The sequence below is a fragment of the Cyclopterus lumpus genome, chromosome 19 (genome assembly GCF_009769545.1).
Source record: "Cyclopterus lumpus isolate fCycLum1 chromosome 19, fCycLum1.pri, whole genome shotgun sequence".
In the NCBI taxonomy this organism is placed as follows: domain Eukaryota; kingdom Metazoa; phylum Chordata; class Actinopteri; order Perciformes; family Cyclopteridae; genus Cyclopterus; species Cyclopterus lumpus.
This window is the reverse complement of record NC_046984.1, coordinates 11,788,654-11,814,909: the sequence shown is the minus strand read 5'-3', so window position 1 is coordinate 11,814,909 and position 26,256 is coordinate 11,788,654. Positions and strand designations below refer to the sequence as shown.

Sequence of the window (26,256 nt, the reverse complement as noted above, 5' to 3'; positions counted from 1 at the left end):
ACTTTTCTTTATATCTGAGAACTTAGAAGTGGACTGAGTGAGTCCGTCAGCCAGTAAACTGTTAATGTTGCTCCGGATCTGGTCCATCAATCAACATGCTCTCAGGGCCAGGGGACATGTTTGTAGTTTAAGTAAATGATGTGTCTCCCACCATATGGTATCGTTTACACATACCAGTCCATGTTTCCTTACATTCCTTCACTGACCACTATTGAGGGAAATGTGTCCATTTGAAACCACAACTTACAACACATTTGTTTGAGGTTAGCTTTGAGGAGATAATATTATGCAACAGCTGTTATTGTAGCATTGTGTGTTACACAACAATCACGTGCTTCTATTTATAACTAATCAGCCACAAATGCATCATTTGTAAATTCCACATTTCAATGCTAAAATGTAATATTCATTTGTGGTTTATCGATACTTGGATTTGACTTCTTCCCATATCTGTATGTGGTGTACCTTATTTTTTGTGGCTTTTTGTTCATTTTGAAAAAACATCCACAAAAAATATTCACTCCCATCCTCATTAACACAACCTTCTCAGAAAAAAAAACAACAAAAAAAACTTAACATGCATAATAAAATTATAAAAAAGTAAGTCATTATAGACTTACAAACAAAATTACAAATGTAGTCGACAGCTTGGGTCTATTGTGCTTAATAGCTTATTGACTAAAAGAAACAATACAATATTGTTGTAATTTTGTTTTTTTATTGATCCTGTGAAGTGAAATAATTTGTCAACAAAACTAAAACTTACAATGAGCAGCAATCAGAGAAATGCACAAAGATGCTGGAAAAACTATCAACTATCTATACTTTGAATCCAGATAAGAGAAAACCAGTCCGTAGTCAACAATCATGCAACAAAAAGGGACATGAGAGCACACCTTGGAGACACACCCAGCTAGAAACCATATCTATTCATATCTCAATAGAATTAAAAGGCATCTCATTTACAAGTGGCGCTTACTGTTTGTGGTCACATGGTCCCACTCACACACTTTCATTCAAATGGACGTCCCTTGAGTGATTTTTTCTACATGTCGTCTGTTGCACAGCAGCAGAGCGAATGCACACAGAAAGCTGCCCTACAGGCTCCTCTTGATTCCTGCGGTGACTCTGTCAGTGTTGCTCAACCTGCTGGGTGTTTGAAGGGAATAGGTGTTTGCAGGGGGTAAAATGGCTAAAAGAAGCTGACGGTGGGAACGTGTAAGTACGTTCCAGGAAGAGAAGCAGCTTTTATGAGGACAACCTGCAGGTAAAAATATGCTTTTTATACTTATTTGGGGTTTCTATTCTTACTAGTCACCTCAGTGCTCTCTGTTTTTCATCAGCCTGAATGTTTTCTCACTCCCACACATTTCCCCGACTCTCTCCTTCTTGTTTTCTATCACATCTGTCTTTCTCCCTTTGTTTTCAGGGCAGAGGGATAGTGGGGGCTGGACATGTCTGTTGTTAATTGTCCTTCCGATAAAAAGAGCCGTTTCCTAAGGGCTGAGGGTGGGTAGTTATTTCAGAGGCCGCCTGAAAACAGGCTCCTCCTGTTAGCATGTCAGAATATGTGTGAATAGACACAGCATGACTGTCCAACACATCAGCTTTAAATACTGAGTACAACACATCACCACGAGAGAGGAAGAGGAGGCCTGACGGATCCATTTCTACTTAGGGATGGATAAGGATGGCGGGAAGCCAAAGACCTTCGTGTCTACTTTTTGTTTGGCCCTCCAGCCTCAAGCCAGAAGTATCGGTGTGGTGAAGCAAAAAGAGGATGCAACTAAGAGGACTTGGATGGGAAACAACAAACTGGGAGTCTCATCAGCAACAGGTAAAAGTATGAAGAACAGGAGAAAATGTGGCTTTTTAATGCATCGCTCTCATTTTTATAACAGAACTCAAATCTATTTATTTTACATCTTTAACTTGAATTCTTGCAACATTGCCAAATCCTATCAGGGGAACCAGGAATACTGGGGTCTGTTAGATTGCACACGTTATGGTTAGCTCCCCTCGGGCTACTTCTCAAAATGTTAGTTGGGGTGCAGTTCATAATGTGACACGATCATTGTGAAATGTGTTGTTTTCAGAAATATTTTGAGGTACTCAGAGTACATAGCGGCATACAAACATTTCCCCTCCCAAATGAATACACAATAAAATACATGTGTGTTCGCACACATCATGTGGTAGGAAAGTCTTGTAAACACAATGTGAACTCACCACTAACGTACTCCAGTAGACACAGCAACAAGTTACGGATGAGCTCGACCGTAATGCTGCTCTGCCTGGGAGGTAAAACAGATGAAGGCCAGACATCCACATCAGCAGTTCTTATATTTTCAGACTACATTTGCATCTATACGGTATATTTAAAGTTTGTCTACAGTTTGATCAGTTACAGCATGTCTGGTGCGGAAAGAGTTAGAATTCTCCTCTCAAATATTGACTAATGACTGTTCCTGGTTGGTCAGCGGTGGTGAAAACAAACCCATTGTCCCAAACTTCTCCACTCTGCTTAGACTCCAGATTGACACCTGTCCAGGCGCTTGAGACGCCTCACTTCAAACAACCACTCAGGGACTGTGCAGTCTGTGAAGGAAGCAATGGTTATTTTCAAGGTGTTATCACAGGAAGTCGACCTCTGAGCGTATCCTGGCTACACAATGGTACATGTCCGGGTTACTAAACATTCAAAATGTCCACCTCCTCTCCATTATGAGGAAGGGTCGATCCACAATATCCTGTAATTAGAAGGGTATTCAATAATCATCCTTAATAGTAAAAACATGTGTTGGCCCGTTCCTATTTTGTCATGTAGGTAAGAGGGTGCACTCAAGTAATACTTCCTTCCAAAATGGTGTTGCCAGTCTGATTCTGACTCAGTGTTCACATGGAGATGCTGGGACGTACGCATGTGTAGCTGAGAACACTGCTGGGAAACGGTCGAGCAGCGCTGTGTTACATATCACAGGTAAAGCAGGGGGTAAAGCGTCAAGTTAGAAATTCCTCACACACGGTACCAATCGGTCCTTGAATGAATCGTACTTACTCGATCTGTGTTCAGTAAACCCGTTTCTTCTTTGTTTATGAAAACAGCAACAAAGGAAATCCTTAGAAGAAGCAACCATGAGCTCCACACTGAAGTCCCATTGAAGGTTGCGTCACCCAAAAACACTCAAATATCTTCAACTTCTAAAGAGAGATGCCAGCACACAGAGGAAGAAAACGGTATAAAACAAACTGTTAAGCTTTCTAAAAAATATTTGTATGTATATATATATATATATATATATATATATATATATATATATATACCTCTGTATATATGCTACATATATATCTGCTACATACCTCTGTAGAAATAATGCAAATTCATCATAAATGTTCTGATAGAGGAACGGGAAGTAGCAACCAACCTGCATAGTGAGAGTACTATTTTGAATCACATACATTTAGTTTTGTTAACAAACATACTTATTGTGTCTTCAAACTGCACTCACCTCTTGCAGCCAACCAACACACACGTTTGTGCTTACTAAAAATGGAGCCTCCCTTTTCATTCAAAAGTGCAATGCATTGTTGATTGCAGTGCCCCTGCAACCAAACATGACTGCTCACATGTGATTGGATAGATACTTCTTAAACCTGCCTCATGCACACACCTGTAAATCAACCTTCTTCTTCAGTCTCCACAGCTAACAGTGACAGCAACATTCAGACAAAGGTCTCCTCTGGCAAAGGTGAGCAGAGGGCACCGCAACGTGTCAGCTTGAAAATGTATCGCCCTTCATGCGCTCATGTTTAGTTAATTAAACCAACTCCGCTTCTCCCCAGGACCTCCTGTAGAGTTTGTAGATCCACCAGAGCAGGTGGAGGTTCGAGTAGGAAAGCAGGCCCGACTCCACTGTGAGTTCAGGAGCAGCTCTGTGCCCGTGGCCTGCTGCTGGATTTACAATAAAACCAAAGTAATGCTTGTCCCAGTGGTTGTTAGTATTACTCAATGCATTACATTATATTCTCACTTTAAAATCATGCACCTGTAAAGGCTCATGTCTTGGTATGTACTTCCACCACGCTTCCTCTTCAGGTGGTGGTAGGAGGTCCGAGGATGTCCGTCCGGAGCAGTGAGACACAAAGCGACGTGGAGATCTCTCAAGCCTGTCCAGAGGACACGGGCTCGTACACCGTCATGGTACGAAACGCAAAGGGCTCTGCCCAGCATACCGTCTCCCTTGGTGTCATAGGTAAGACCCACTTCATTATTTAGCTATATGATAGAGTCCTCCAGTGACTTAAGATGGTTGCAACATTGGTATGTGCTGTTTCTTCAACGCAGGCTCAGATATGAATTCAGGAAAACAAGATATTTTGTTCTTGAATTTGTCCTCAGACCAACCCGACCCACCAGCATCCCAACCTGTTATTTCCCAGCTGTCCACTGAGTCCGTGGTCCTCTCCTGGACGGGTCCCAGCTTCGACGGAGGCACAGCCGTGCTGGGCTACAAAGTGGAGGTCCGACAAGAGGGCCAGGACAAAAACGAGAGCTGGACTGAAGTCACAAGTCGTTGTAAAAACACAACCTACCACATCCGCTCGGGCCTGGCGCCTCTGGGCCGGTACTGCTTCCGTGTCAGAGCCTACAACTCAGCAGGGGTCAGCGAACCGAGCCAGGAGTCCGAGTGCGTCGAGATGGTGACTAAAAGTAAGGGATATGTTTTTACTGGAAACATTTTTGAAAAGAGGACAGGTGTGGTTATTCACCTTTTGTATATTCTGTGTTAGAAGAAGAAAAGAAGGGAGAGTCCGAGTCCTACATCACAGTGACCATTGATACCAAACACAAGGCCAAGGACCACTACAATGTGCACGAGAAGCTGGGAGTGTAAGCGTGGAGATTTTTATGTTTCAAACTAACTTTTAACTTCCCAGATTTACAACACAATTCAAATGATCATGTATGTTGATTGTAAATCAGGACAGTGATAACTGGCTTTTGAAAGTGAGGTCAAGTTTTTGGATTGACCATGTCTAGGGGGAAGTTTGGCCAGGTGTTCCGGATGTCCCACAAAGACACGGGTCAAGAGGCTGCAGGGAAGTTCTACCGAGCCCGAACCGCCAAGGACAGAACGGCCGCTCGCAAAGAGATCGAACTAATGAACAGTCTTCACCACCCAAAGCTGGTCCAATGCCTGGCTGCCTACGAAACAAGCTCCGAGATGGTCATGGTCATGGAGTAGTAAGTAATGGAGGAGTGGGACACTTGTTGCTATCATGTTATTTAGTGGATGTGTTACAAGGTTGTAGAGCGATGTGATTTTACCACAACTAGTAGACAAAGGCCGCAGTATGATTTGATGGATACATGTCTTTTTGTGTCAATTACCATTTGTAGGATTAGACTACGTGACTTCATATTGGTTGTATGAAGCACGGACCTGAATGGTGTTTTGTGTCTGCCCAGCATTGCGGGCGGGGAGCTCTTTGAACGCATCGTGGATGACAACTTTGAGCACACGGAGCCCACCAGCGCCCGCTACATGCAGCAGATCCTGGAGGGCATGCAGTACGTTCACACGCAGAATATTGTCCACCTGGACATCAAACCGGAGAACATCGTCTGTGTGAATACAACTGGCACACGGATCAAGATCATCGACTTTGGCTTGGCTGCTGAACTGGGTGAGTTTGCTGGATTTGTGTAAACAGTCTCAAGTCCCAATGTGGTACATTTGAAGCAAAATGTCCTCAATGAAAATGACATTTTCTAGAGCGTCATTCTCTTTTTGCTTTTTAAAAAAAAAATAACTTTAGCTGTTTCTCTCTAGGGGACAGTGAGTGTCACATCCGGTGTGTATTTCAGTAAAAGTTACAATCCTGGGAAAGGCGACATTCAAAGTTGTCCAGCCTTGCCCAGCATGGAGAGTAAAATGATTCCTGCTATGGTTCACATAAAGACACCAAAAATAATTTTGGGCTGAAAACATCAGGTTTCAATATATCTTTGTGACTTTCCAACTCCTGAATGTGGGTTTCCTGACAACAAAGCAAGGTCAACACGGGGTCACTCATTTGAATACATGCCAAAAATAACTAAAGATAACATCAAGGACTGTTTCTAAATTGTACACAATGCCCAAAAGTCTTTAAATAGACAACTACCTCCACTCAGCGAGGCTGTGAAACCAATTCAGGCAGTAAATGTGGTGATGCTCCAGCAGCTGCATCTCCACACTAGGTGGTCTATTTCGAGAAGACTGTAGCCATAAACAGGCAAACACAAAACATTCAGGGTGACACTTTGAATGTCTTACTCCTGTCTGCATGTTCGTCAGAGGAGGGCCAACCTCTGCTGGTGATGCACGGCACGCCAGAGTTTGTGGCCCCTGAGGTGATCAGCTATGAGCCCGTGGGCCTGGAGAGTGACATGTGGAGCATCGGAGTCATCTGCTTCATTTTGTAAGTTGAATAATGGCTATAGTGGTTTAAATGGTTTAGATTATAGCCAAAGTAACATACTCTGAAGAAAACAAATGCAACTCGGGATACTTTGTGGAAGTGAAAACGATAATGCTGGAGGGCCTTTCAGATTCTTGTGTGGGACAGAAACAAATTTAATTCACATATTTGCCTATATTTAGTCTCTATTTATCCTATTTACATTTGTTGAATACTTTTGAAGTAATTTTAAAATAACTAAAAGCAAAACAAATGCATTGCTAACCTAATTTATGTAAAGGATTGAAATGTATTGATGTAAACTCTAATGTATTCTACAAATTAATATAGTGCGCCATCTCCTGGTGGTGTTGTATTACTACAGTCCACAATAGCAACTTTAGTAATACAGTTCTTAAAGTTGGCATACATTTGAGGGAATAACAAACTCAAGACAGTTATTTTATTCTCGGTCAATTCAAAATATTAAATTGTGAATGGGTACAAACATCTTGACACAATAAGTTTTATTCATTGTTGAATTCTTTTGTGACTGTAGGCTCAGTGGAGAATCCCCCTTCCAGGGGAACACCGCTGCTGAGACTTTAGCTCTTGTGACTGCTGCCCAATTTGAGTTCGATCAGGAGAGCTTTGAGGACATCTCTGATGAGGCGAAAGACTTTATCAGCTCCCTCCTGAAAAAAGACCGGAGGTTGGTCTGCTTTTCCCTTCCTCTTTTTATGATTATGACTTCCACTCTATGATTAACGTGCCCACAAACTGCTTGGATTCGATTACCACATTGTGATAGAGAGAGTTTCAAGTTCGGTACCCATGAGAAGCAGCTACACAAGTATTCTCTCCAGTAGATAATGTCACAGCAAAGACGTATTCAACCATCTGCAAATAAATGTGCAAACCACATGGCAAGTTCTGAATATTGTTCAGGGGAGAGCCAGGAGTTTATTTATGCAGATAATCCACAGTCGGTCAGCTCAGGAGACTACCGCCATTTGACAGCCTTAGCGTCTCCCTCTAGATGCAGGTTGTCATGTGCCGAGGCCCTCGCCCACCCCTGGATGGCCTCTTTTGCCGTAATGAACCGCAGACCCACCAAGTCCCTCAATAAAGGGAAGATGAAGCGCTTTCTGGCCAGGCGCAAGTGGAAGGTAACACTGACAAATTCTCTGAAAAATGCCCCTAGCCCTGCAATGGACAGATGCACCATTTTCTTATCAAGGCTTCCCTGTAATGACCTTTCAATCCTTTGTCGCGAATAGACCTTAACATGGTTAATGTCATTTGTCATCCTGTGCTATTTGTCCTTTTAAACTTCCAGAAAACTGGTAAGGCTGTTTTGGCCCTCCAGCGGATGGCTAATCTCTCTTACAGGCCAGACTCTCCTGGCAGCTCCTTAGAGGGTAAGACCGATAAAAAACACACACACACACACAAAATGCCCTCCTATGTCCTGCAGCTACATGCATATGGCAGATGACTCACAGTTTCCGATTGTCACTTCAAGTTTACCCTTTTGTGATCTGTAAAGCCTTGTTTCCGTTTTATTCATCGTCATCCTCCCTCTCATCCAGAGCCAGGCTGGAGCCAAGAGGCAGAGGAGGCCTTCCAGTCTCTGGATAAGCAGCTTCAGAGTGAACCTCGTTTCCAGCAGGCCCTGAAGGACGCCACCCTCCCCAAAGGAGCAACTCTTCGTCTTACGTGCCTCGTCAACGGTAGTGACAGAACTGTGCTGTTCTTCATTAAATAATGCCCCTACCACACAATGGGCTCTGAAAAGATCTACACTGGAAAAAAAGACTTACTTTACAAAACTACTCTAATTTGTTACCCCTTTTGTTTATATTTAGTTTTTCAATCTAAATATTGCTTTGGCCAAAAGACAACACTTTACATTCACACCAAGTAAAGAATATAATTTATTTTCAAGACCACAACATTTTTCACTTGCAACATAATTTCTTTATTTGGAAAAACTTTATATTTGCTATTGCATACAAGTATAATAGAATGAGACCTTAATTTACATACTCCTCAACTTAAATTAAAAATCATCAACATCTTGAAAAGCAACTTTTAATAGGCTCTGTGAATATTGAACACCGTTTGTTGTATACCAAGACCAACTATAATACATGCACACCATTCATGTTGGTATTTTTGATTATATAATGTCCTGTATTATTTTATGCTCCCGATTCTGAAATATTGTCTCAATCCCAGGTTACCCGCAGCCGGAGGTGAAGTGGCTTCAGAATGAGAAGCCGGTGTCTGGATCACGCAGAGTGACAACGGAGCAACATGAAGACGGGCTCTGCTCTCTGGTTGTGGCTGATCTGGAGCTGTCTGACTCTGGGGTGTATGTGTGCAGGGCCAGCAACAAGCTAGGGGAAGGAATGTGCTCTGCCAAACTGAAAGTGGAGCTGTGATTGTGGGGGGAAAAAAAACCCTTTTGGAAGGAGTCTTGACTTCGACAGATGGACCTTTCTTCACCACCACAGTAAAAGGCTGCTTCCACATAATTTCAAGGCAAAAAGGATGCGTCTTCTACCATCACGGGGATGGATAACCAGGTTTGGACTCGCATACCCAGAGCCCAGAGTTTCCCCAGCCGTTAGTGCACTTACCAAGTCGTCTTCTCTCAATGTGTAGTTTAGTTGCACAGAAGCAACCATTCACAATTGTACATTTGAATGTTTATATGTAAATGTTTAAAGGCATCACAATTAAAGTCTGAATTAAAAAAAGTTGGTGAAAAGGGATCTTTTCTTGTGCCAGACTTAAAAAATTTAATAATCACTCATTCAACATTTAATTGAACGTTACGTCATTTTGATTTAACTCTTCCACTGAATTTCCAGATGACGTGCCAATGACATCAAACACTCAAGTGCTCACCAACTGTCACTTTATTGGACAACCAGGTATATGAAGTGTTTTATTCTCATTATGTAAATATTAGTTTATTTAGTTGTGGGATCGGACATGGAATTTGAGCTAAAAGCGTCATCTTAATTTCCACTTTGCTGTCCCTTCCGTCTTTCAGGGACGCTCAGACGGGTATTTATGAATATAAGTGAGCTTGTTCTTGGATTTTCACTTAAATGTCACATTTCATTTATAGATTAACGTCTCAAAGATATACAAACTTTTTTATGTCGGCTTGATTTCTTTATTAGTCAATGTACAGTTTAATTGTCAAATCTTTCTCAGTGCCCAGTGTATTTGAACGTGACACCCACTATATTACAGAATAGCCTAATTTATTGCACATTCTTAAATAAAATATAGCATGTTTGTAATAATAATAATTTCTCATAAGATAATGATAGTGAATTTGTTAAAACATTCTCCCACCCCCAACACCGTAAAGATGAACAACATTTAATCATAGGATTTAACAGTGACAACTAGTATACTCTTTCAATGTGGTACCTTCCTTTTCCTCTAACCATTAGTTGCTTTTTAAAAAAGGTACTTTCATGGTAATTATACTTTGAAGACTCAAAGAGAACCGAACTTGTAAAATGTCATCAGATATTAGACAGTTTTGGTATCGAAATAATCTGGGACTGCTGAATGTTGGGCATGTTTAAAGCAAAAGGTATGGATTTAAAGTCATGCCAGTCATTAAAAATGAATTCTTTGGACATTAAATTATTATGATTTGATTACGCCTAATTAATCCCAAACATGAATTCCAGCTTTCAAATTCAAAAATAATTTTGTCTGGTAATTTATGAAGTTCTTCCTCCATCCAGTCTTTCAACTAATCGTCTTAAAGTAAAACTAGTTTAAAAACCTGTGGAAACTCAACCAGGCACTGAGTCTTGGTAAAAGAAGTGAGAGAGCTTGTTGGGCTGCACTGGCACAGAAACTACGCTCACTTCTTTCTAAGGCAGCGTTTCCTTCTGTGGATCAGTCATTTATGTCCTCTATGCACAGGTCACAGCTGAGATGATGTAGTGACCAACACGTGCCCCTCTTGTCTCTGTTGTATCCTCTTCTGAAGGAGATTCCACGCTCTCAGTACCTTCAAAATAAAAGACAGTGGGAGAATTCTCATAGGAGTAATTTACTTTGCATTTCACAACCAAGGTATTGCAGATGTGCAGAAGCTATACTAATGGCATGCCGAGTGTTGGACCTGTTTCCGAGTGACCTCTGGCTCCCACAGCGTGCAGAGCACTACGTTGGCGTGCGCTACTTGCTTGCTGTTGGACCACTGGCTCTGCAGACGACGCAGGGCATCCTCTGTGGTCAAACCGTCTCGCTCCGATATCCTTAACACCGCCTGAGAGGGGAGGGTTAACAAGGGGAGGAATATGTGTTATTGTCAAGGTTATTGTCTTAAAGCCAGTGTGTTTAGAATCCAAAACTCTGGATTTTTGGTATTTTCCAAAAAGCAAAATATGGATGACAACAATGCATGGTGATAGCCACGCGCACACACACACGAAATGTCCTATGACTCTGTGTTTGTTGCATTGAGGACTGCAAGCACAAGCACATTACCTCCTCCTCAGGGATGACTGTGACCCAGACCTCGTGGACCATGTGTGTCCAGCCGGCCTCCTGAAGAACGGCTGCATCCAACACGCAAACCTGCTTACCTGCAAAAGATCACATGCACATTGTGGAAATCTCTTTTGGTACAACGCGATGGCACGGTTTCTTTATCATCTGTGTATGCGTCAGAGTGATCAGTACATCAGTCAAAACGAAAGGCGACGGGTTAGCAAAGGAAAAGAGCTGCATGAACACAAAGACTATTTTACTGCTACACAAGACTAAACACTTTAACACCAACAGCCTTTATCCACCAATACTAGGGACATGTGGAGTTCTACGATTTATACATTTATAAGTTCATACAATACCTTCCTCTCTGGCTCGGCTGATTCTGTTCTCCACCAGAAGTGCAATCTCTGGCCATACAATATCTGTGAGTGCTTTTAACCGCTCCTGCATGAAAAAAAGCACCTTTGGCGAATTGTCCGGACACAGTGGTGTATTCCATGTTGTGATGTGCCGAAACACTATTAATACTTGTCCCATTACCTGCTTTCCAAAAACCTTTCTTCCTAATGCACGTCTGTTGATGGTTTTATCTTCGTTCAGAAGATCTAAAAAGTGACAAGGGAAAACACTCATTATTGCACTGCAACACCTGAGATCATCATAACATTTAACATGAAACTCAAGCCAATGCAACGATGCATCATAGTCCTAGAAGTAAATGGATAGAGTGTGAGGTATCATAAGGACACGCAACTTCACCCACAGCCAAACCGGTCCTCAGCACACAAAGGTTTCCTCACCTGACCCAAATTCTTCAAGCACTCTGTGGTAGGCTGCAGTGCCGGGCTGGTACACCTCATGGCCCAGCTTGTCGCAGTCAATCCGGACGGCACCCAAAGCCTCCAGCTGCCCGGCGACGGAGCTCTTCCCACTGCCGCTGCCTCCCGTCAGGCCGATCACGTATGGAAGTGGAGCGAGATGAGATGTGTCCTAGTGCAGAGGAAACAGTCGATACAAGGACCGAACAGTGCAGCACTAAACATGAGAGCACCAAGAATGTATGGGTGGAGGTGATGATAGGACGATGACACAAACTTTTTTGACAACACTTTTTAATGATATGGAAATATTAAAGAAAATGTTTTAATTATATATATATATAACATTTTTTGGGGATTTCCGTAATGCTGCCATAATACCACTATTTATATCCTTTTTAATTTAAGTTTTAAATGACCTACTTTTGGCGGGGTAAGGAGGGTACCCAGCAGACGAGAGCGTAGACTGGAGGAGCTGATCTTCTCCTCCTCTGTCTCAGTGTGATGGGCATCTTTAATCAACTGGATCTCGTGAAGGATGAGAGGAGGAAAGCCCTGGTTTAGGAAGCAGAGAACACAAAACATCAAATATGTGCTCATGTGTACCCGGGCTAGGGTTCCTGATATCTGGAAAAACAAGTTCTCCTGCTGTCCCAGGTTAAAGTGTGCACTAGAACTATCTCCTGTGCTTTTCTTTCTACTGCAGTTCTTAAAAGTTAAGCTCATTGACTCGGAATATAACCGGTCATGAGATGTGAGAACAGTTCAGTAATAAATCGTGCTGTTTAGAAATCAACATTAGATATGTCCTGACAAAAATAAAAGGACAGAACTACATTTAAACACAAATACACAAACATGTAGCGGGAAAAAACAACTTAAAATTGTTCAAATCATACTGACATGGGCATCATGCATAAAAGGGCATCATGCATAAAAGGGCCATCCTGTGGCATACACATTCTGCCCAAGAAAACCTTAATTAGGCAGAGAATGTTAATACTACAATTGTATTAAAGACAATGCTGCATTTCAATCAGCTGTAGATCATGACAAAACACAAATAACACAGTATGATTCATTTAGTTACTTTTCCAGTGGATCATTTTGTATGTATTCCAAAAGATTGTTATGGTAAGATGTATGGACTGTGTCCCAGTCCATTGCACTACACAATGGACTGGGACACAGTCCAAACAACTAGGACAAGTCAACGGGAAAAAACAGCGGGTATCGCAATTTCCTGACTCACGTTCTCAATGCGTTTCTTGTTGACAGCCTCGCCTCCCTTTTTAGTCTCCTCACTGACCACAATGCACTGCAGCAAGGGGTCAACCACAGAAACTCCATAGGGGTCGTCAAGGGGCACGATCTCCACCTGCAGTGAGGGTTTGATGTCTTGCAGGAACTCGTGTAGTCTCTGGGCCCGCAGAGAGTAAGGCTCGACCAGCTCCTTCAGCACTTTCCCTTGAGCCGGGAAGAAAAGGATGTTATGCGGGACGAGGGGGCTGCCTTTTCATCATTAGCCTCAAGGAAATTACATGAATACACATTCCAAAAATGAAGGACTCACTTTTCAGCATTGCATGGTCACACACCCCAATAAGGAACCTTCTATTGGCCAACAGGCATGAAATGTTGAGCAGCGTCCTGTGGGCCCCATGGAGCCGGTCAAACGTCCCCCCTACCACCACGTCACTGTAGGTTTGCAAGGGTTCTGGCTTTTCTTCAGGCTCTTTAAGCTCTTCCTCGTTCTGCTGCAGCCTCATTAGCTGTGGATGAAGCAGCACGGAGGGCAGGCTGGGGCTGCAGACGTAGCAGTGGCCGGTGTATCTCTGCAGAGACTGCATAACCTGATGGGACTGACTCGGGTCCTGCAGAGGAAAGTCTGTCAGCACCACCTCCGGGGAGTGAGCCAGAGATTGTGGTATGGGGAAGGGGCAGTTTGGGAGTGCGGCTGATTGAGCATGAACATTGGTCAGCAAAACTCGAACATCCAGGTGCCCGCATATGTCCGCTGCATTGCTGTAAAGACGGGAAATGAGCGTAGACAGGTCCACTACCGGTGGAATGAAAACTGGTCGAGGCTGGCTCCCATTGCCCAAGTTCAGCCCGGGGTGGAGGTGGACGTACAGTGTGCGCTCCACAAGCTCAGCAGCTGAGCTGAGCACTGGAGCGATGCGCAAGGGGAGGGTGTGGAGAGGAGACGTCAGCACCAGGATGCCCGTGCTGAACATGGACATCTTACTGGCTGATATCACAGGGAATCGCAGTAGTCACAGTATCTGCTGGGTCATTGTTATAGAGTTAGTAAACACTGGAAGGAATGGGAAGTGCAAGACAAGTCAAAAAACAGTAGCAGAATACATGGAACTTTGAAATAGCTGCTATGACGAAAGCTTTCAATGCTGAACACATGCAAGAAAAATAAAAAGCCACGACCAGGCTAGCTACATTAATATGGGATTTGTAAAATCTGTAAAGGCGAGGTGGCTCTTTTATTGTTACACTGCTGATATCTGTGCAGTGGGAAGTGGAGCTTGGAAACTTTGGTTTGGTTCAAGGTGATACATGGTCTAAAAAGTTTTGGAACCTCTGATGTTGATAAAATCCTTATTGCTTGACATGTAAAGACAGTTATTGAGATAAAATACAGACTGCACCATTAAGGAACATGCCCACACCCTAACCATGTTTACAACTGTTGCATCAATACGAGCATTCTTGCAAGGCATTCTTGCAGTGTCTCTGTGAGCCCAGTGTTACATTTGCTTGGTGTGTTGTGTTATTATGTAGGTCTTTGCACTGGCTTCCTGTTCAACAAAGAATGGACTTATGGACTTGCTGCTGGTTTATAAAGCACTGAATGGTTTAAGGCCTAAACACATTTCTGATCTGCTGCTACCTTATGAACCATCCCGACCTCTCAGGTCATCTGGGACTGGGGACTGATCTACTTTCTGCTCCAAGAGTCAGAGCTAAACATAGAGAAGCAGCGTTCAGATTTTCTGCTCCACATACCTGGAACAAAGCCCCTGAAAGCTGCAGGTCTGCTGAGACCCTCAACTTTTCTGTTTGCTGTTGCCTTTAATTGAACAAGATTCAAGGCCATCAACCAATGTCTGCATTTTATTTCTTTAACTGCACTGCAACTTTTATTTTATTTCTTGCTTTTTGACTGTTTTTTAATGAACGTTCGTAATGGTTTTAAAATGTTGTTTTCTTTTGCAGTATGTTTTGATTCGTTTAATGGTTTTATGTGAAGCCATTTGAATTGCCTTGTTGTTGAAATGTGCTATACAAATAAACGTGCCTTGCCTATCATGTGAACGGAAAGATGTACTAGCTTTTTCAATAGCTCTCGTTAAAAACCTTGCGCTGACTCATTCATTACACTGTAACGAGCCCCACAGCGTTTTAAACCCGAGGCACTGGGTCAATACTTGTTACCATTCTACAATAGCTCTTGTGATTTCTACAGAGGCGAAGTAGCTTCAAACATGTTCATTAAAACGTGCATGGCAATTGAGTAAATAAAAGAACGACTGCTTGTTTATCATTCAGCGAACACGGAAACTGGCCATCAACCTGACCACGCTATTGGTCACACTGTCAGCAACTGACCAATCAAATATGAGCACTAACATACACGTATATAAAGAGATCTGAGCTGAAAGTTGACCCATGTTGAGACACCACGACGCCTTGCTCCCTAGCTAGCTTCGTGTTTTGTTTTTAGCTTTGCAAAAACAGTTGACAGCTAGAGAAGTGGGCGCGCGCGTGTGTGACGTCCAAAGTCGTAGCTAGCTAGCCACGTAGTAAGACCATCACATTGCCTGCACTAACAATCTTTTTGCGGAGTGATTTTACGGGATGAACTTGAGGTCACGACAATGATACGTTACTTATCATTCGGCCTAACCTGAGATAACGGTGCAGTCTGTGTTTCATTTGTGTAACATTTGGGCCGGCAGATGGGCAACCTTGCAATGTAGCGTGAGTTTACCTGTGTGGCAGTGTGCAGCGGATCTAAAGCGATGTGGAGAACGCATCACTAGTAATAATGCACCATAACGTGAGAGTAGACATGTCCAAACACCTACTGAATAAATCCTTTTCTTGGTAATCTTCAACGAGGAGCTGTCTCGTCTCGTCCACTCCAGTCGAACTCGCCGTAAGCTCACCCACTGGTGAAAGTCACTCACACATGAACTGGGTTGGATTGTCACGTGATATTGTACATGCACCTTGATTGGTTTAGGGGAAAAGCCGGGACGTCTGGGACACGTAGTCGTTTAACTGCGAACGGGGAGGAACCAAAGAGGATGCTGGACTCTGAAAACCCGACTTCTTCAGTCAGGTTGTTTCTAGGATCAGTTTCAGAGGAACTGAAAATAGAGGTCCTCAGGCCGTCCGTTGTAGCTAAGTGTATTTGACATGCACACTATATGAATCATGTCATGCAAATATTCAGTAACGAGTCTTACCTTCCATGCCACGGCAACTCCTCCTTGTGCATACTTTTGTTTATGTTGTAGGGCGTAGGCATATGTCAGTTGTTAGCAAATACCACATCAACTTGAGTGGAATCAGAAAGGTGCCGAAACACAAGTTGCAATTTTCCAAAACATGTAATTGAGTATAAGGAGTTTCGGGTTAGGGTTAAACGCTTTCTGATTGCACCTCCACGTGAAGCTAAATAAGGGATCCCGATGTATGTGAATAAACATTCGCTTTGAATTATTTTTTTATATAGTACAATGCTGAAGTAACACCCAGTTGCCAATCAGTGAAAACATGAAAAATGAAGACCATGAAATGACATTAAAATTAGTAAGATAAATGCATAACCATCTTATACTCGTGTGGAACACTAGCAATTAAATAAAAATAAATGCAAAATGACTGTTTTAAATTAATCCTGAGGCAATTAAGAAATGAATATGCATTAGAACATGATAATTTACACAAGGATAGAGGCAAACAACTCTTAAGGGAAAATCTTTTAAATTTTAAATTCATAGTTTGAGGCCAACAATTTTTACAAAAATAATAAAGAAAAAATAAATTGTTATCTCCATACTGTAGAAAGAGTTGCATGAAGAAGTCCCGGGGTTAGCTGGACAGAGGCATTGCATAATTAGCAAAAACAGACCACAACACAAGTAAAAACAACAGATTCAAGTAAAAAGTCATGTAATTACAATGAAGTCACATTGAAGCCTGGTGGCAATTCTTGGAAATTAAGACTCTTGCTGGGTTTCACATTTGGTCAGAGGAGTCAAACTGAAGCCATGGGACCAGTCCCTCTCATGAACTCTGTAGTCCTCTTCAAGACTTTAATTGATAGCAAGGTGCTCAGTAAGACTTGGTGAACTATGTTGTCTTTAAAAAATTCAAGTTGGTATTGAAAGGTGTGAGAAGTTTTAATCAAAATAAGAAATTCTTGATGATGAGCCTGCAGCTTCAGGCATGACCTCTTCAATGGATGTATGTTCATGAACACAGACAGACACCTTTCGTTCAGTTTCACTCCTCTGCTCTCTATAAAGCCAAGGATATTAATTTGCTTTCTTATCGCTGGTGCTATCGCTGGCAGCTGTGTCATAATGGCACTTCTCCACACATCGCCTTGGAAACCATCCCCTAACACGCTCCCCCTCTGAAAGCCAAAACAGAAAGAAAGGCCCTGTTACACATTTCTTTAGAGGAATTTCAAAAAGTATTACTATTTCAAACCACATCTCACCTCTCATATGCCCCTCATTCAAAACTTTGTCTCCATACATCCACCACCTAGAGAGAAAGAAAAACATTAATTAGGAGTATTATAATGGACAAAAACAATGCTGGTCAATTACTCTCAGATTCAAAATAAATCCTTAACTGGATGCCCAACCACCCAGACTTCTAGACCAGGGCTTTTCGTTTTGTCCCCCTTTAGATTACTTATCTTAGTTTCACTCAATTCCTGCCACTACACTTTAAAAATCTCTGTTCTTGACAAACAACAATGATGATCGTAGTTTTTTCTTCAGCCTGAATGAACTCACTTGGTGCCACGAGTGGCCAGGATGGTGTCCCCCTTGTTAAGGGGGATCCTGGGCTCCTCGGTGCAGGGGGTTCTGAAAAACGTCTGGATCCCTTTGCTCAGAGGGCAGCACGCTCCATTATAGTCCTCCACTGCTTGGTACTGGACCTGCTAGCCAAGGCAAACAAGAAATCTGGTTATTCTACTGCTCTGACCACAACCTGAATTCAGACGAGATACAGGTATGTGTTTATAAAGTCGCAGTCTTTAATCTTAATGCATTCAAACATCCGACATGTCGGATAATCTGCATTCCATATTAGTGTTTTTTTTTAAGTACAGCCAATAGCCTTTGTTGCATGAAGACATATGTATAAATCACACACACATCCTAGCTGGCCCGGCCTAAATCTTACTTGAGTGCCTGTGCTTTGTGTAAATCAACCCCACATTGATGTCATCTGACAGGTACTTACACTTCTCACTCGTTTATCAGCTTTCTGCTTCAGTTGCTCAATCTGTTTAAAGAAGAACAAGACAATCAACGGCCTAATGTTCGACAATGTATCGTTACATTGCAACAGGACAAGCATCCAGAGCAGGACTTAAAATACCAAATGCCTAAACTGCTTTTAAACATTCTACAAATGAAAGATAACTTATCCTTCAACATACAAAGAAGAACCGTAACAGAAAAATCCAAAACAGCAAATTGAATGCATTACCCAAATGATCCGCCAAACAACAACAACAAACTTAACTTACAGTTAAGGTGTGCTGGTGACACTTGGGATGGACTGGCCATTCAATGCCATCACCCTTGGGCGTCCCTGTCCAAGTGAAGACTTGCTTGAAGTTCAGCCAGCGGGTGCCGAGGTCGTAAGGGAAGGTGAAGTCCTCCCCTGTTTGGTAGTGCTGTATTCTGTCTTTGGCCTGGTAGAAGAGAATGGTTGTGTGCGTGTGTTAATGGGATTGTGTAGGCGGAGTGGTGTCAAGTTTCTGTAATCAGCACGCTATATTGTGCAACACATGATCCTGGAACATGTGTGAATTAGTCATAAAACTGACCTTTACTTTATTCACAGCACTTTGACAATGAAGTGTTCAAAACATGTTAATTATAAATCCCTTAATATTGTGTGGATAACAAATAGCACTTTGAGATCCTGGATTATCTTTTGTAGATCAAATAATAAAAAATAAAAAAAAGTCATCCTGACCTTTTCCTCGATCCAGGACTCGATCGAGGTCTTATTTCGAAGGATGACTTTCATCTGAAAAGGACAGACTATTTCAATATAATAAATGGTTGGCTTTGAAGTGCTAATGCTGAAACGGCAACGTTAAATAACCAACAAAGCCAACAGCTTGTGTAAATTGTAAACCCCAATGAAAAAACATACCTGTATGAAGAAAAGCATGCCAACGGCAATAGTGGTGCCCAGCGCCAAGCCTAAGGCAAAGAGTGTGGCAGCAAAGGCGGGCACACTGAATGGCATGAGGGGCTGGAATTTACGCACAGCGCTCATATCAATCTTCACAGTGCTCCACCCAAATGATATCTGCAGTGAGGGAAAAGAAAACCGCTTGACATGCGTTAACATCCGTATCAAATGATAAAAGCTGTGGTGGTAATGGGCCGTCCAAAAGCATGGTGTGGTGGGGTAGGGAGACGACTGACCCTCTCATATAGCTGCGTGTACATGGTCATAATGAAGATGATGGCGGCGTGTGAGCAGCCCATTGGAGCCAGCAGCAAGAAGCTGGTGAAGTAGGCGTGGTTCAGGTGTCCGCAGCAGTTGTTGATCCAGGGACAATGGTGGTCCATCTTCATCACGCACCTGGGGGAGAGGAGGCAGAGGAGGAGTGTCGGGGCAATTGACTGGTTGTTTGGGAGGACAAAGAGTGACAGGCTCTTTCCAAAAATAGATTAATCTATCACATACATCACATAATAGATTATGTGATGCGTCTTTCTGCAGCCTATGGAGTGCTGGATTGAGATCTTACAGCACTGCATGCGCAGCAAATTCAAGTACATGCACAAGCCAGCTGCAGCTTGGTGTGCCAGAAATAACTCAGTGATTTCCTAGCTTAAGTAGTGGTGTCTCTGTGCGCTTTTATCTTCTTTAAGTCCATCTCACACAGATGAGTGACAACATACTCTTACTTTCGTAAAATAAATGGAGCTACCTGTTACACTTGCGACAATGGTGGGACCTGGGGGCCTTGTACCCTTGGCAAAGTCTGCAGTACTGTAGGTACTGGATATCCTGTTGAGTCTCCTGTTTTGGGATAAAGAAATAAGTTACATTTCTGATCTTTCCTATGATTGAGGGTTTTGCTCTATAATTACATTGCAATTTTGCTGACATAGGTCCAACCTGTTCTTTATGCTATCTACAAAAACAAACACTAATGACATTTGTCATTAGTGTTTGTTTGCCTTGTTTGTTTGCCTTTATCCTTATTGAGAAGCCTTACTGGTTTCCAGCCATGAAGAATGTATCCAGGTCCAACAAACATAGCATTGAAGTAGTTGTAGAGGATGAGGACAGTCCAGTTGAGAAGCATAATGAAGTTGATGCTACCTCCTGTAGTGTCTAGAGGCCAGTACCAGATAATAGAGTCCAGAATTGCCATTGTGGAGCATATAGCAATGACAGACAGGGCTATGATTGGACCCCAGTGGCACAATCTTCGAACCTCATGGAGGTTCTGAAATGTCACAAAAGTTGACAGGAAATTCATCTTTTAGCCACAAGGTAAGTTGTAGTACTTTCGGTTGTGTATTGACCAAACTTCAACAAGTTACTTTTTTTCCTCAGCTATTTTGCAAAGTCAGCGGTGCAGATGATGCACATATTTTTTCTCGTCTTCTGAGTACCCAGCAACTGGCCTGGTCTTGGGTCACTGGGGCTCTCCTTGTCCCATTGTTTCTTGCCCTGGCAAAGAGCAGCATTCTCTCCTGCCAATCTTCGGAGCACACTATCCTTGTGACAGATTGAAATTCCCCATCTGAAAGAGACATTTTAAAACATCAATGATCGATCGATCTATCAATCTAACGTTATCTAGCAAGTTTGTTTTACATTAGTCTATATAGAGCTACATTAAGGTGGCAATGTATTAAACACACACCTAAACTAAGGCAGCCACATATAACAGCCCTGCTATAAATCATACTTTGGTAGAGGTTATAACGTTCCGTTTTCTATTATTAAGAGAGGTTTTGATTGATCATTTTAGAGACTGTACTGACGCTGTTAATCTGTAAATATTTTCAATACGTACTGTGATCTCATCGACATAAACGAGAAAGAAGAATGTAACGTTATGCCTTGATCGTCAGTCATATTGCAATATTATCGATCAGTTAATTAACGAGAACTTTAACACGTAACGCTAACTAGCTCATTAGAAATGTATCATATGATATAGTAAAGCACCCAGGGGTGTAACTTCTTCATTAACTCACTAGGTGCACATCTGTAGCGTTATTAGCTAGCTAGCTAGCTAGCTTGTTAGCCAGCTTGACAAGACTAACGACTGGATAACTTCCGCCAGGCCCACCGTGGAAACACGGATGAGATTGCCTTTTAAAGATATATCGAGTATTTAGTGGGACACGTATATTCAAATTGTGTAGGGAGGGAGAGAAAAACTGTCACTTTAAATTACCAACCTGGCACTTCCTTGGTTTTTTTTCCTTCAATTTCTTCTCTGTACAGAGAGGAACCTTTCTCATGGTGTCTCAGAAACTATTACCCTCAACCCCTTGTGGACGTTTTTTTTTTTATCTCAGTAAATTGTCACTCAACCGTCAAATAATTCCAATAATTAATCTGGGACAATTTATTCACGTTCGGCCAAATTAAACCGAATTGACATTTTTGGAATTCACTAGCTGATTGATTTTCAGTGGCGGAAAAAGAAAAACAAAGTAATGTTTCTTGCCGGGCCAGTTATACTGTGACCCAAGGAAAGGACTCCATTCGGGACTTGTTATTATTATCCTGAGCTAACGTCAACTGTTAACCAGAAAGCCACCTGTTTTATACCTAAACCTAAAAATGTCTTCAGACTTTGAAGCCTACGAGCAGGACTTTGGAACCATCACAGCAGAATTAACCAACAAAATTGGCAGAATCCCAAAACTAAGTGGAGGTAAGACAGTAAAACTTAGTTAAATATATTAGCTGGAAAGGCTGAGCTGGAGCTAGCTATCAGTTAGCTGGCATTTCTCAGCTGAGAAGGTGAGCTAATGGTAAATTGGAGTAGCCTACTGTACTTGTGTTATTTCATGAATCTTCGTGTAAAAGATTTATCGCACTAAGGTGAAACGCTTGTGTAAAAGGATGCATCACGTGTTGCTGGTTGGCTTAATGGCTTGGCATGTCTTTAATGGATTTAGTCAATATATAAAGCTGTAACTGGGCTTAGTGGCAAATACAATCTTATGTTTCCGGTAGTTGACGTATGGATTCATTGCTTGTTTATTACCGTTATAATGGTTGTGTTAAGAGGACAGCAACATTTGTTCACTTGTATTATGGTCGGTAAACTTTATTTAAAATCTACAAATGAATGAATAGGAAGTGAATTTTCATGTGGTGCACCCAATTTCGATGATGAAAACGGTGCTCTCTTTTTTTAATGAATGAACATTTCTGGGAAACTGAGTTTTTTTAATCACCATGACATCACAGCATCTTTATTCTTTCAGAATTAAATTGACATTCATGACGACATTATCATACATTTGGTACTGAGTGCTGTCTGTCATTTTAGAACAAGAGGTCAGATGTGTGTTTGGATGTCCGACTTGTGTGACATGTGGTTCAACACTCCAGAGACATGTAGGTCAGGTGAATTGTTCACAATAAATTGTTAATAAGGGGATCGAGTCTGTCCATGTGTTATTTTTGCAATGGCACACCATCTGCCCAATAGATGATAATATAAGTCACTTACGACTGTGCGTGTGTCTAAAAATGAGATGGAAGGTGGATGGATAAATGACATTATTAAACACTCTGTCAGCCAAATGACCATTTAAGTGTTCAAATGAGAGTCAAGTCAAAATGTGTTGCTTCCTTTTTGTTGTATTTGATTGAATAGAATATGTTTTTCTTGCATTCTACGCATGGATTACACAAATGTAGCCATTTAGGTCATGGAGTCATGTGGCTGGTCAGAAACAGCATGTTCACTTTGAAATTTTTGTTTTTCTTACTGGCTATTTGCATCTAAAAAAAATGTTATACTTAGGTCACACATGATAATTAAAGAATGTTACAGACGAGCAGTTGATTGTAGTATAGTAATTGCATGATACAGTAATACAGACTGCAAATAATTCCTTTCCCCAATTAAAATACGTGTCTCAAAAGTGGAGCTGATGTTATATTTTCAAAACGTTGTTCCTATTGTCCTGAAACTTTATAATTTAATTAGCTTCCATTGTTCCATCATGCTGTCATGGCATATTTTTACCCAGACACTATATTGTGCCAGTGTAAAGACTATTTACACAGATAAAATACTGTTTTTGCACTGCCTTATGAATCACAGTTGGTAGTGGGGCTAAAATAGTTATCAAGTTTGCATTTCTGAAAATATGTAAAAATAAAAACAGAGAAAGAGAGCCTTTTCGCATTTTTTAATCTAATAGCCAGTTTTTGAAGTGTGAAATACACTGTACAGCTGATCTTATTTCAAAAACATGCAAAGCCAAAAAGATATGATAATTATCAAGCCGACCATAGATATCATGTGATGAACTACTGTAAATGTATGCAGTGACCCGGGCTGAATTGTATTGTACACAACTGACTACTGCATGGTTGTTTTCAGTTTTGACTGCTAAAAACTCCAATCCAATCCCTACTCGGAACAGTTATCTCAGACTTGCTCATTGGTTTTTCAAAGGGCCTCCCTCTCTCAAAACCTCGCCCAACTGAATATTTCTGGTTTGGAATTGGCATCTTTGAAGATTCGTGGCAGCCCATTCCATAGTGTAATTCCACATTGCGTCCGCCCGCCATCTGTTGACTGTGTCAGAGTAAGCCCATATGAATATGCACAAAGCCAGGAAACGCATTAGAACCATAAGTAGTTGTTCAATGTCTTCTGCCACTAACAGAATAGTTTACAGCTTAATTTCATTTCCCTTCCTGTCTCATTACGGGTTTTTACTTCTTTCCTTTCTTAAGTCCCTCTGGCTCTTCTTCCGGAAGTGGCTGAATTTGTTTCGTGGTTTGACAGCCCTCCATTTAATACATTAATATAACTGCAGACAAAAGGCTTTTGTCATTGCTGTTGTTTGTCTCTCTCCATTTCACATGTGCACAATTGCTGATAATGTTCAGGGCATGTGGAAAGAATGCCCTTGACTGTCTTCATTTATGTAACAATCAAATGCATGTGTGTTTATATATTTATTTGTTACCATCCACCAAAAACTAAGGTTCAAGGACTATTTGAATACGAATACAATGAAATGTTAGGCCTTGTTCCATGAAACCTAAATGTCATTTTTTCACCTTTTAGTGTTTATGGAAAGAGATCGCCTGTCAATCATTCAAACTCAAATGAAATTATATATATATATATATAAAATTAATTAATTATTATTTGCCAAGCCCTACTTTTTCTTTGTTTGCCTTACTTCTGTGTATACAACTTCTCATCTGTAAATATCCATGTATATTTCACAGCTCTCTCGAGTTTGAAGAGAGCAAGAGAGCTCCTTCTCACCTTTCAGCCTCTGGCTGTTTACTGTGCAGGTTGTGAGGTTGGACACAGGTTTTAAAAATGAATTTGAGGACTGGCAAAAGTTGATTTTGGTCCATGGTGCCTGAGAAATGAAAATGTTGATGATATTGCAGTCCAACAACTAATAACCTTGTGATCTGCTCTGAAGAAGTGTAGACAACATATCTGAAATTGTGTTAACTTGAAAGAAATATTTCAATAGAATATTGCAGTAAGCCTAAGCTGTGAAATAAAGTCCACTTAAACCACGCAATATACATAGTAAATGTGGTCTCTTTTGTTTGTGCTGTCGTTAAACACTATTCTGGATGAGCTACTCGCAGCTGGATCAAATTAAAATCATTAAATCTTATCTTTTATCTTTGTAAGCTTTAACTAGCAGTGACCTTCCAATGTTGCAGTTTGACTGACGTCCATTGTTATATGTATTTAATAAATTGCTGTGTTTTTAATAGATTTTTTTGTTTACTAACTTCTAAACCAGTTTAAAATGCTGATTAGATGGCTGTGTGTATATATATATATATATATCTGTCTTTATATAATTATGATATAGTATGAATTTGGGACACGATGGTCACGGAGCCACTGCTTCAAACTATCTGCTATTTGCAATTTCAAACATTTGAGAGTTTGTAACCTGTCAACATTTAATATTTTTTCTTCATATATGGCTTTAACCATGACTTGGTAATTGATCCGACTATACCTAAAATTCAGTTATTCAAAATGTTTTCATGTCTTTCAACATTTTAGCAATGTTCGCTTCTTTTCTCTCTCCATTGAGATATGTTGTGTGAATAATGCTTGTTCCACACATTTAATGACGCGTGATCGCTGAATTACCGGACCACACTTCTATTTTTCATGTGGTTTCACTCTCGTGGCAAAGCTCTAATTTCTGAACAAAGCAGTTCTTATAGTTGCAGAAATGAAGTGGTAGTGTTGCTGCCTTAAATAACGATGAGATGCACTGTGGTTTAGGTGCTTGTTTGGAACTCTTACAAGTCGTAATGAGTTTCAATGGGTAATGCGGAAGAGCAGCCACGGGGTGAGGTGCAGAACCGTGCGTTAGTCATTCTGAGTGGGACTCATACTTCTGGCAAGTGAGCAAAGCTGACACCTCCCTTCCCTTTGAGTTGGCACGAGGTGTCTCACTGCTCCTCAACAGAAACCAACAAAGGCCTCATAGGCGCCAATAACTAAGAGACATCAAATGTTGGCTCGTCGTGTAGAGAGAATGTGTAAATATATCTTCAAATGTGTCCTTGTGTGTTGTTTTCTCCCAGTCTTTCTTTCTCTCTCCCCCTCTCTTCCCCCGTTGCGGGGGAGTTAGGTTGTTGTCATGAAGCGCTGTTCTTCTGTCGGCTGATCAATATGTTGCTGTTTTTTTCTCTTTCAGAGGAGAAGACACAGCTGGTTCTAAATGTCGACAAACAGCTTGAAGAAGTCAGAGAGTTGGTATGTCTTTGATCAGTAATTTTCTCCTCTTCCCATTTCCTAAATAATGAATTTGTGGAAAGAGGGAGGGGACAATTTTCACTGGCACCAGACAACAGCACCTGTATTATCCTGGTGGTGACATGACATGCAGACACACACACAGATATACACTTGCACACACACAAACACACACACACACTTCAC

The 26,256-nt window shown here is 41.5% G+C and overlaps 4 protein-coding genes across 15 annotated transcripts in view; 2 read left to right on the top strand and 2 right to left on the bottom strand.

Moving 5' to 3' along the window:
- Positions 1 to 1,002: 1,002 nt before the first annotated feature.
- LOC117748708 (myosin light chain kinase, smooth muscle-like) lies at positions 1,003 to 8,906 on the top strand. 5 transcript variants are annotated; one of them, XM_034558721.1, is made up of 19 exons: positions 1,003 to 1,267; positions 1,430 to 1,509; positions 1,679 to 1,837; positions 2,529 to 2,675; positions 2,828 to 2,980; positions 3,106 to 3,237; positions 3,696 to 3,749; positions 3,844 to 3,974; positions 4,097 to 4,253; positions 4,400 to 4,711; positions 4,792 to 4,891; positions 5,042 to 5,245; positions 5,471 to 5,688; positions 6,342 to 6,465; positions 7,004 to 7,156; positions 7,484 to 7,613; positions 7,784 to 7,865; positions 8,037 to 8,177; positions 8,686 to 8,906. In XM_034558721.1, the coding sequence occupies exons 2-19, from the start codon at positions 1,455 to 1,457 to the stop codon at positions 8,889 to 8,891; spliced, it is 2,658 nt and encodes an 885-aa protein (XP_034414612.1). In that variant the 5' UTR covers positions 1,003 to 1,267; positions 1,430 to 1,454; the 3' UTR covers positions 8,892 to 8,906. The 5 variants fall into 5 exon arrangements, with proteins under 5 accessions (XP_034414612.1, XP_034414613.1, XP_034414610.1 ...); XM_034558722.1 differs by lacking the exon at positions 1,430 to 1,509; XM_034558719.1 differs by lacking the exon at positions 1,003 to 1,267 and having other exon boundaries at positions 1,329 to 1,509.
- On the bottom strand, positions 8,364 to 16,125 carry coasy (CoA synthase). Of its 4 annotated transcripts, none has more exons than XM_034558726.1 (10): positions 15,808 to 16,125; positions 13,375 to 14,089; positions 13,054 to 13,268; positions 12,225 to 12,356; positions 11,784 to 11,973; positions 11,524 to 11,588; positions 11,343 to 11,427; positions 10,978 to 11,075; positions 10,610 to 10,756; positions 8,364 to 10,495 (listed from the first exon to the last, which is right to left on the bottom strand). In XM_034558726.1, the coding sequence occupies exons 2-10, from the start codon at positions 14,042 to 14,044 to the stop codon at positions 10,409 to 10,411; spliced, it is 1,689 nt and encodes a 562-aa protein (XP_034414617.1). In that variant the 5' UTR covers positions 14,045 to 14,089; positions 15,808 to 16,125; the 3' UTR covers positions 8,364 to 10,408. The 4 variants fall into 4 exon arrangements, with proteins under 4 accessions (XP_034414617.1, XP_034414619.1, XP_034414618.1 ...); XM_034558728.1 differs by having other exon boundaries at positions 15,905 to 16,125; XM_034558727.1 differs by having other exon boundaries at positions 13,375 to 14,086; positions 15,905 to 16,124.
- A 666-nt stretch (positions 16,126 to 16,791) lies between these two features.
- On the bottom strand, positions 16,792 to 21,669 carry zdhhc6 (zinc finger DHHC-type palmitoyltransferase 6). Of its 3 annotated transcripts, none has more exons than XM_034558253.1 (11): positions 21,518 to 21,669; positions 20,317 to 20,850; positions 20,026 to 20,117; positions 19,514 to 19,673; positions 19,236 to 19,394; positions 19,053 to 19,106; positions 18,598 to 18,765; positions 18,309 to 18,350; positions 17,855 to 18,000; positions 17,551 to 17,597; positions 16,792 to 17,463 (listed from the first exon to the last, which is right to left on the bottom strand). In XM_034558253.1, the coding sequence occupies exons 2-11, from the start codon at positions 20,581 to 20,583 to the stop codon at positions 17,363 to 17,365; spliced, it is 1,236 nt and encodes a 411-aa protein (XP_034414144.1). In that variant the 5' UTR covers positions 20,584 to 20,850; positions 21,518 to 21,669; the 3' UTR covers positions 16,792 to 17,362. The 3 variants fall into 3 exon arrangements, with proteins under 3 accessions (XP_034414144.1, XP_034414142.1, XP_034414143.1); XM_034558251.1 differs by having other exon boundaries at positions 17,855 to 18,003; positions 21,518 to 21,662; XM_034558252.1 differs by lacking the exon at positions 21,518 to 21,669 and adding an exon at positions 21,311 to 21,429 and having other exon boundaries at positions 17,855 to 18,003.
- Positions 21,594 to 26,256, top strand: part of vti1a (vesicle transport through interaction with t-SNAREs 1A) — a 109,567-nt gene continuing 104,904 nt past the window's right edge. For 2 of the 3 annotated variants that reach the window (XM_034558255.1, XM_034558256.1), the window contains exons 1-2: positions 21,596 to 21,999; positions 26,012 to 26,070. In XM_034558255.1, the coding sequence (XP_034414146.1) occupies positions 21,906 to 21,999; positions 26,012 to 26,070 (153 nt within the window). In that variant the 5' untranslated portion in view covers positions 21,596 to 21,905. Of the gene's footprint in view, positions 22,000 to 26,011; positions 26,071 to 26,256 lie in introns of all 3 variants that reach the window. The other variant, XM_034558254.1, reaches the window with a different exon arrangement.

What these genes read in the sequence shown, in the direction of transcription:
- LOC117748708 (XM_034558721.1), top strand. Translation starts at nt 1,455, where the DNA reads ATGTCTGTTGTTAATTGTCCTTCCGATAAAAAGAGCCGTTTCCTAAGG. An exon ending in CGCTGTGTTACATATCACAG is followed by an intron (nt 2,981 to 3,105) that starts GTAAAGCAGGGG and finishes TTATGAAAACAG; the next exon opens with CAACAAAGGAAATCCTTAGA. An exon ending in TGGCTTGGCTGCTGAACTGG is followed by an intron (nt 5,689 to 6,341) that starts GTGAGTTTGCTG and finishes CATGTTCGTCAG; the next exon opens with AGGAGGGCCAACCTCTGCTG.
- coasy (XM_034558726.1), bottom strand. Translation starts at nt 14,044, where the DNA reads ATGTCCATGTTCAGCACGGGCATCCTGGTGCTGACGTCTCCTCTCCAC. An exon ending in CCCTCCTTACCCCGCCAAAA is followed by an intron (nt 11,974 to 12,224) that starts GTAGGTCATTTA and finishes CCTCTGCACTAG; the next exon opens with GACACATCTCATCTCGCTCC. An exon ending in GCTTGAAGAATTTGGGTCAG is followed by an intron (nt 11,589 to 11,783) that starts GTGAGGAAACCT and finishes GTCACTTTTTAG; the next exon opens with ATCTTCTGAACGAAGATAAA.
- zdhhc6 (XM_034558251.1), bottom strand. Translation starts at nt 20,583, where the DNA reads ATGAATTTCCTGTCAACTTTTGTGACATTTCAGAACCTCCATGAGGTT. An exon ending in CTGATAAACGAGTGAGAAGT is followed by an intron (nt 18,004 to 18,308) that starts GTAAGTACCTGT and finishes TGCCTTGGCTAG; the next exon opens with CAGGTCCAGTACCAAGCAGT. An exon ending in CTGGCCACTCGTGGCACCAA is followed by an intron (nt 17,598 to 17,854) that starts GTGAGTTCATTC and finishes CTTTCTCTCTAG; the next exon opens with GTGGTGGATGTATGGAGACA.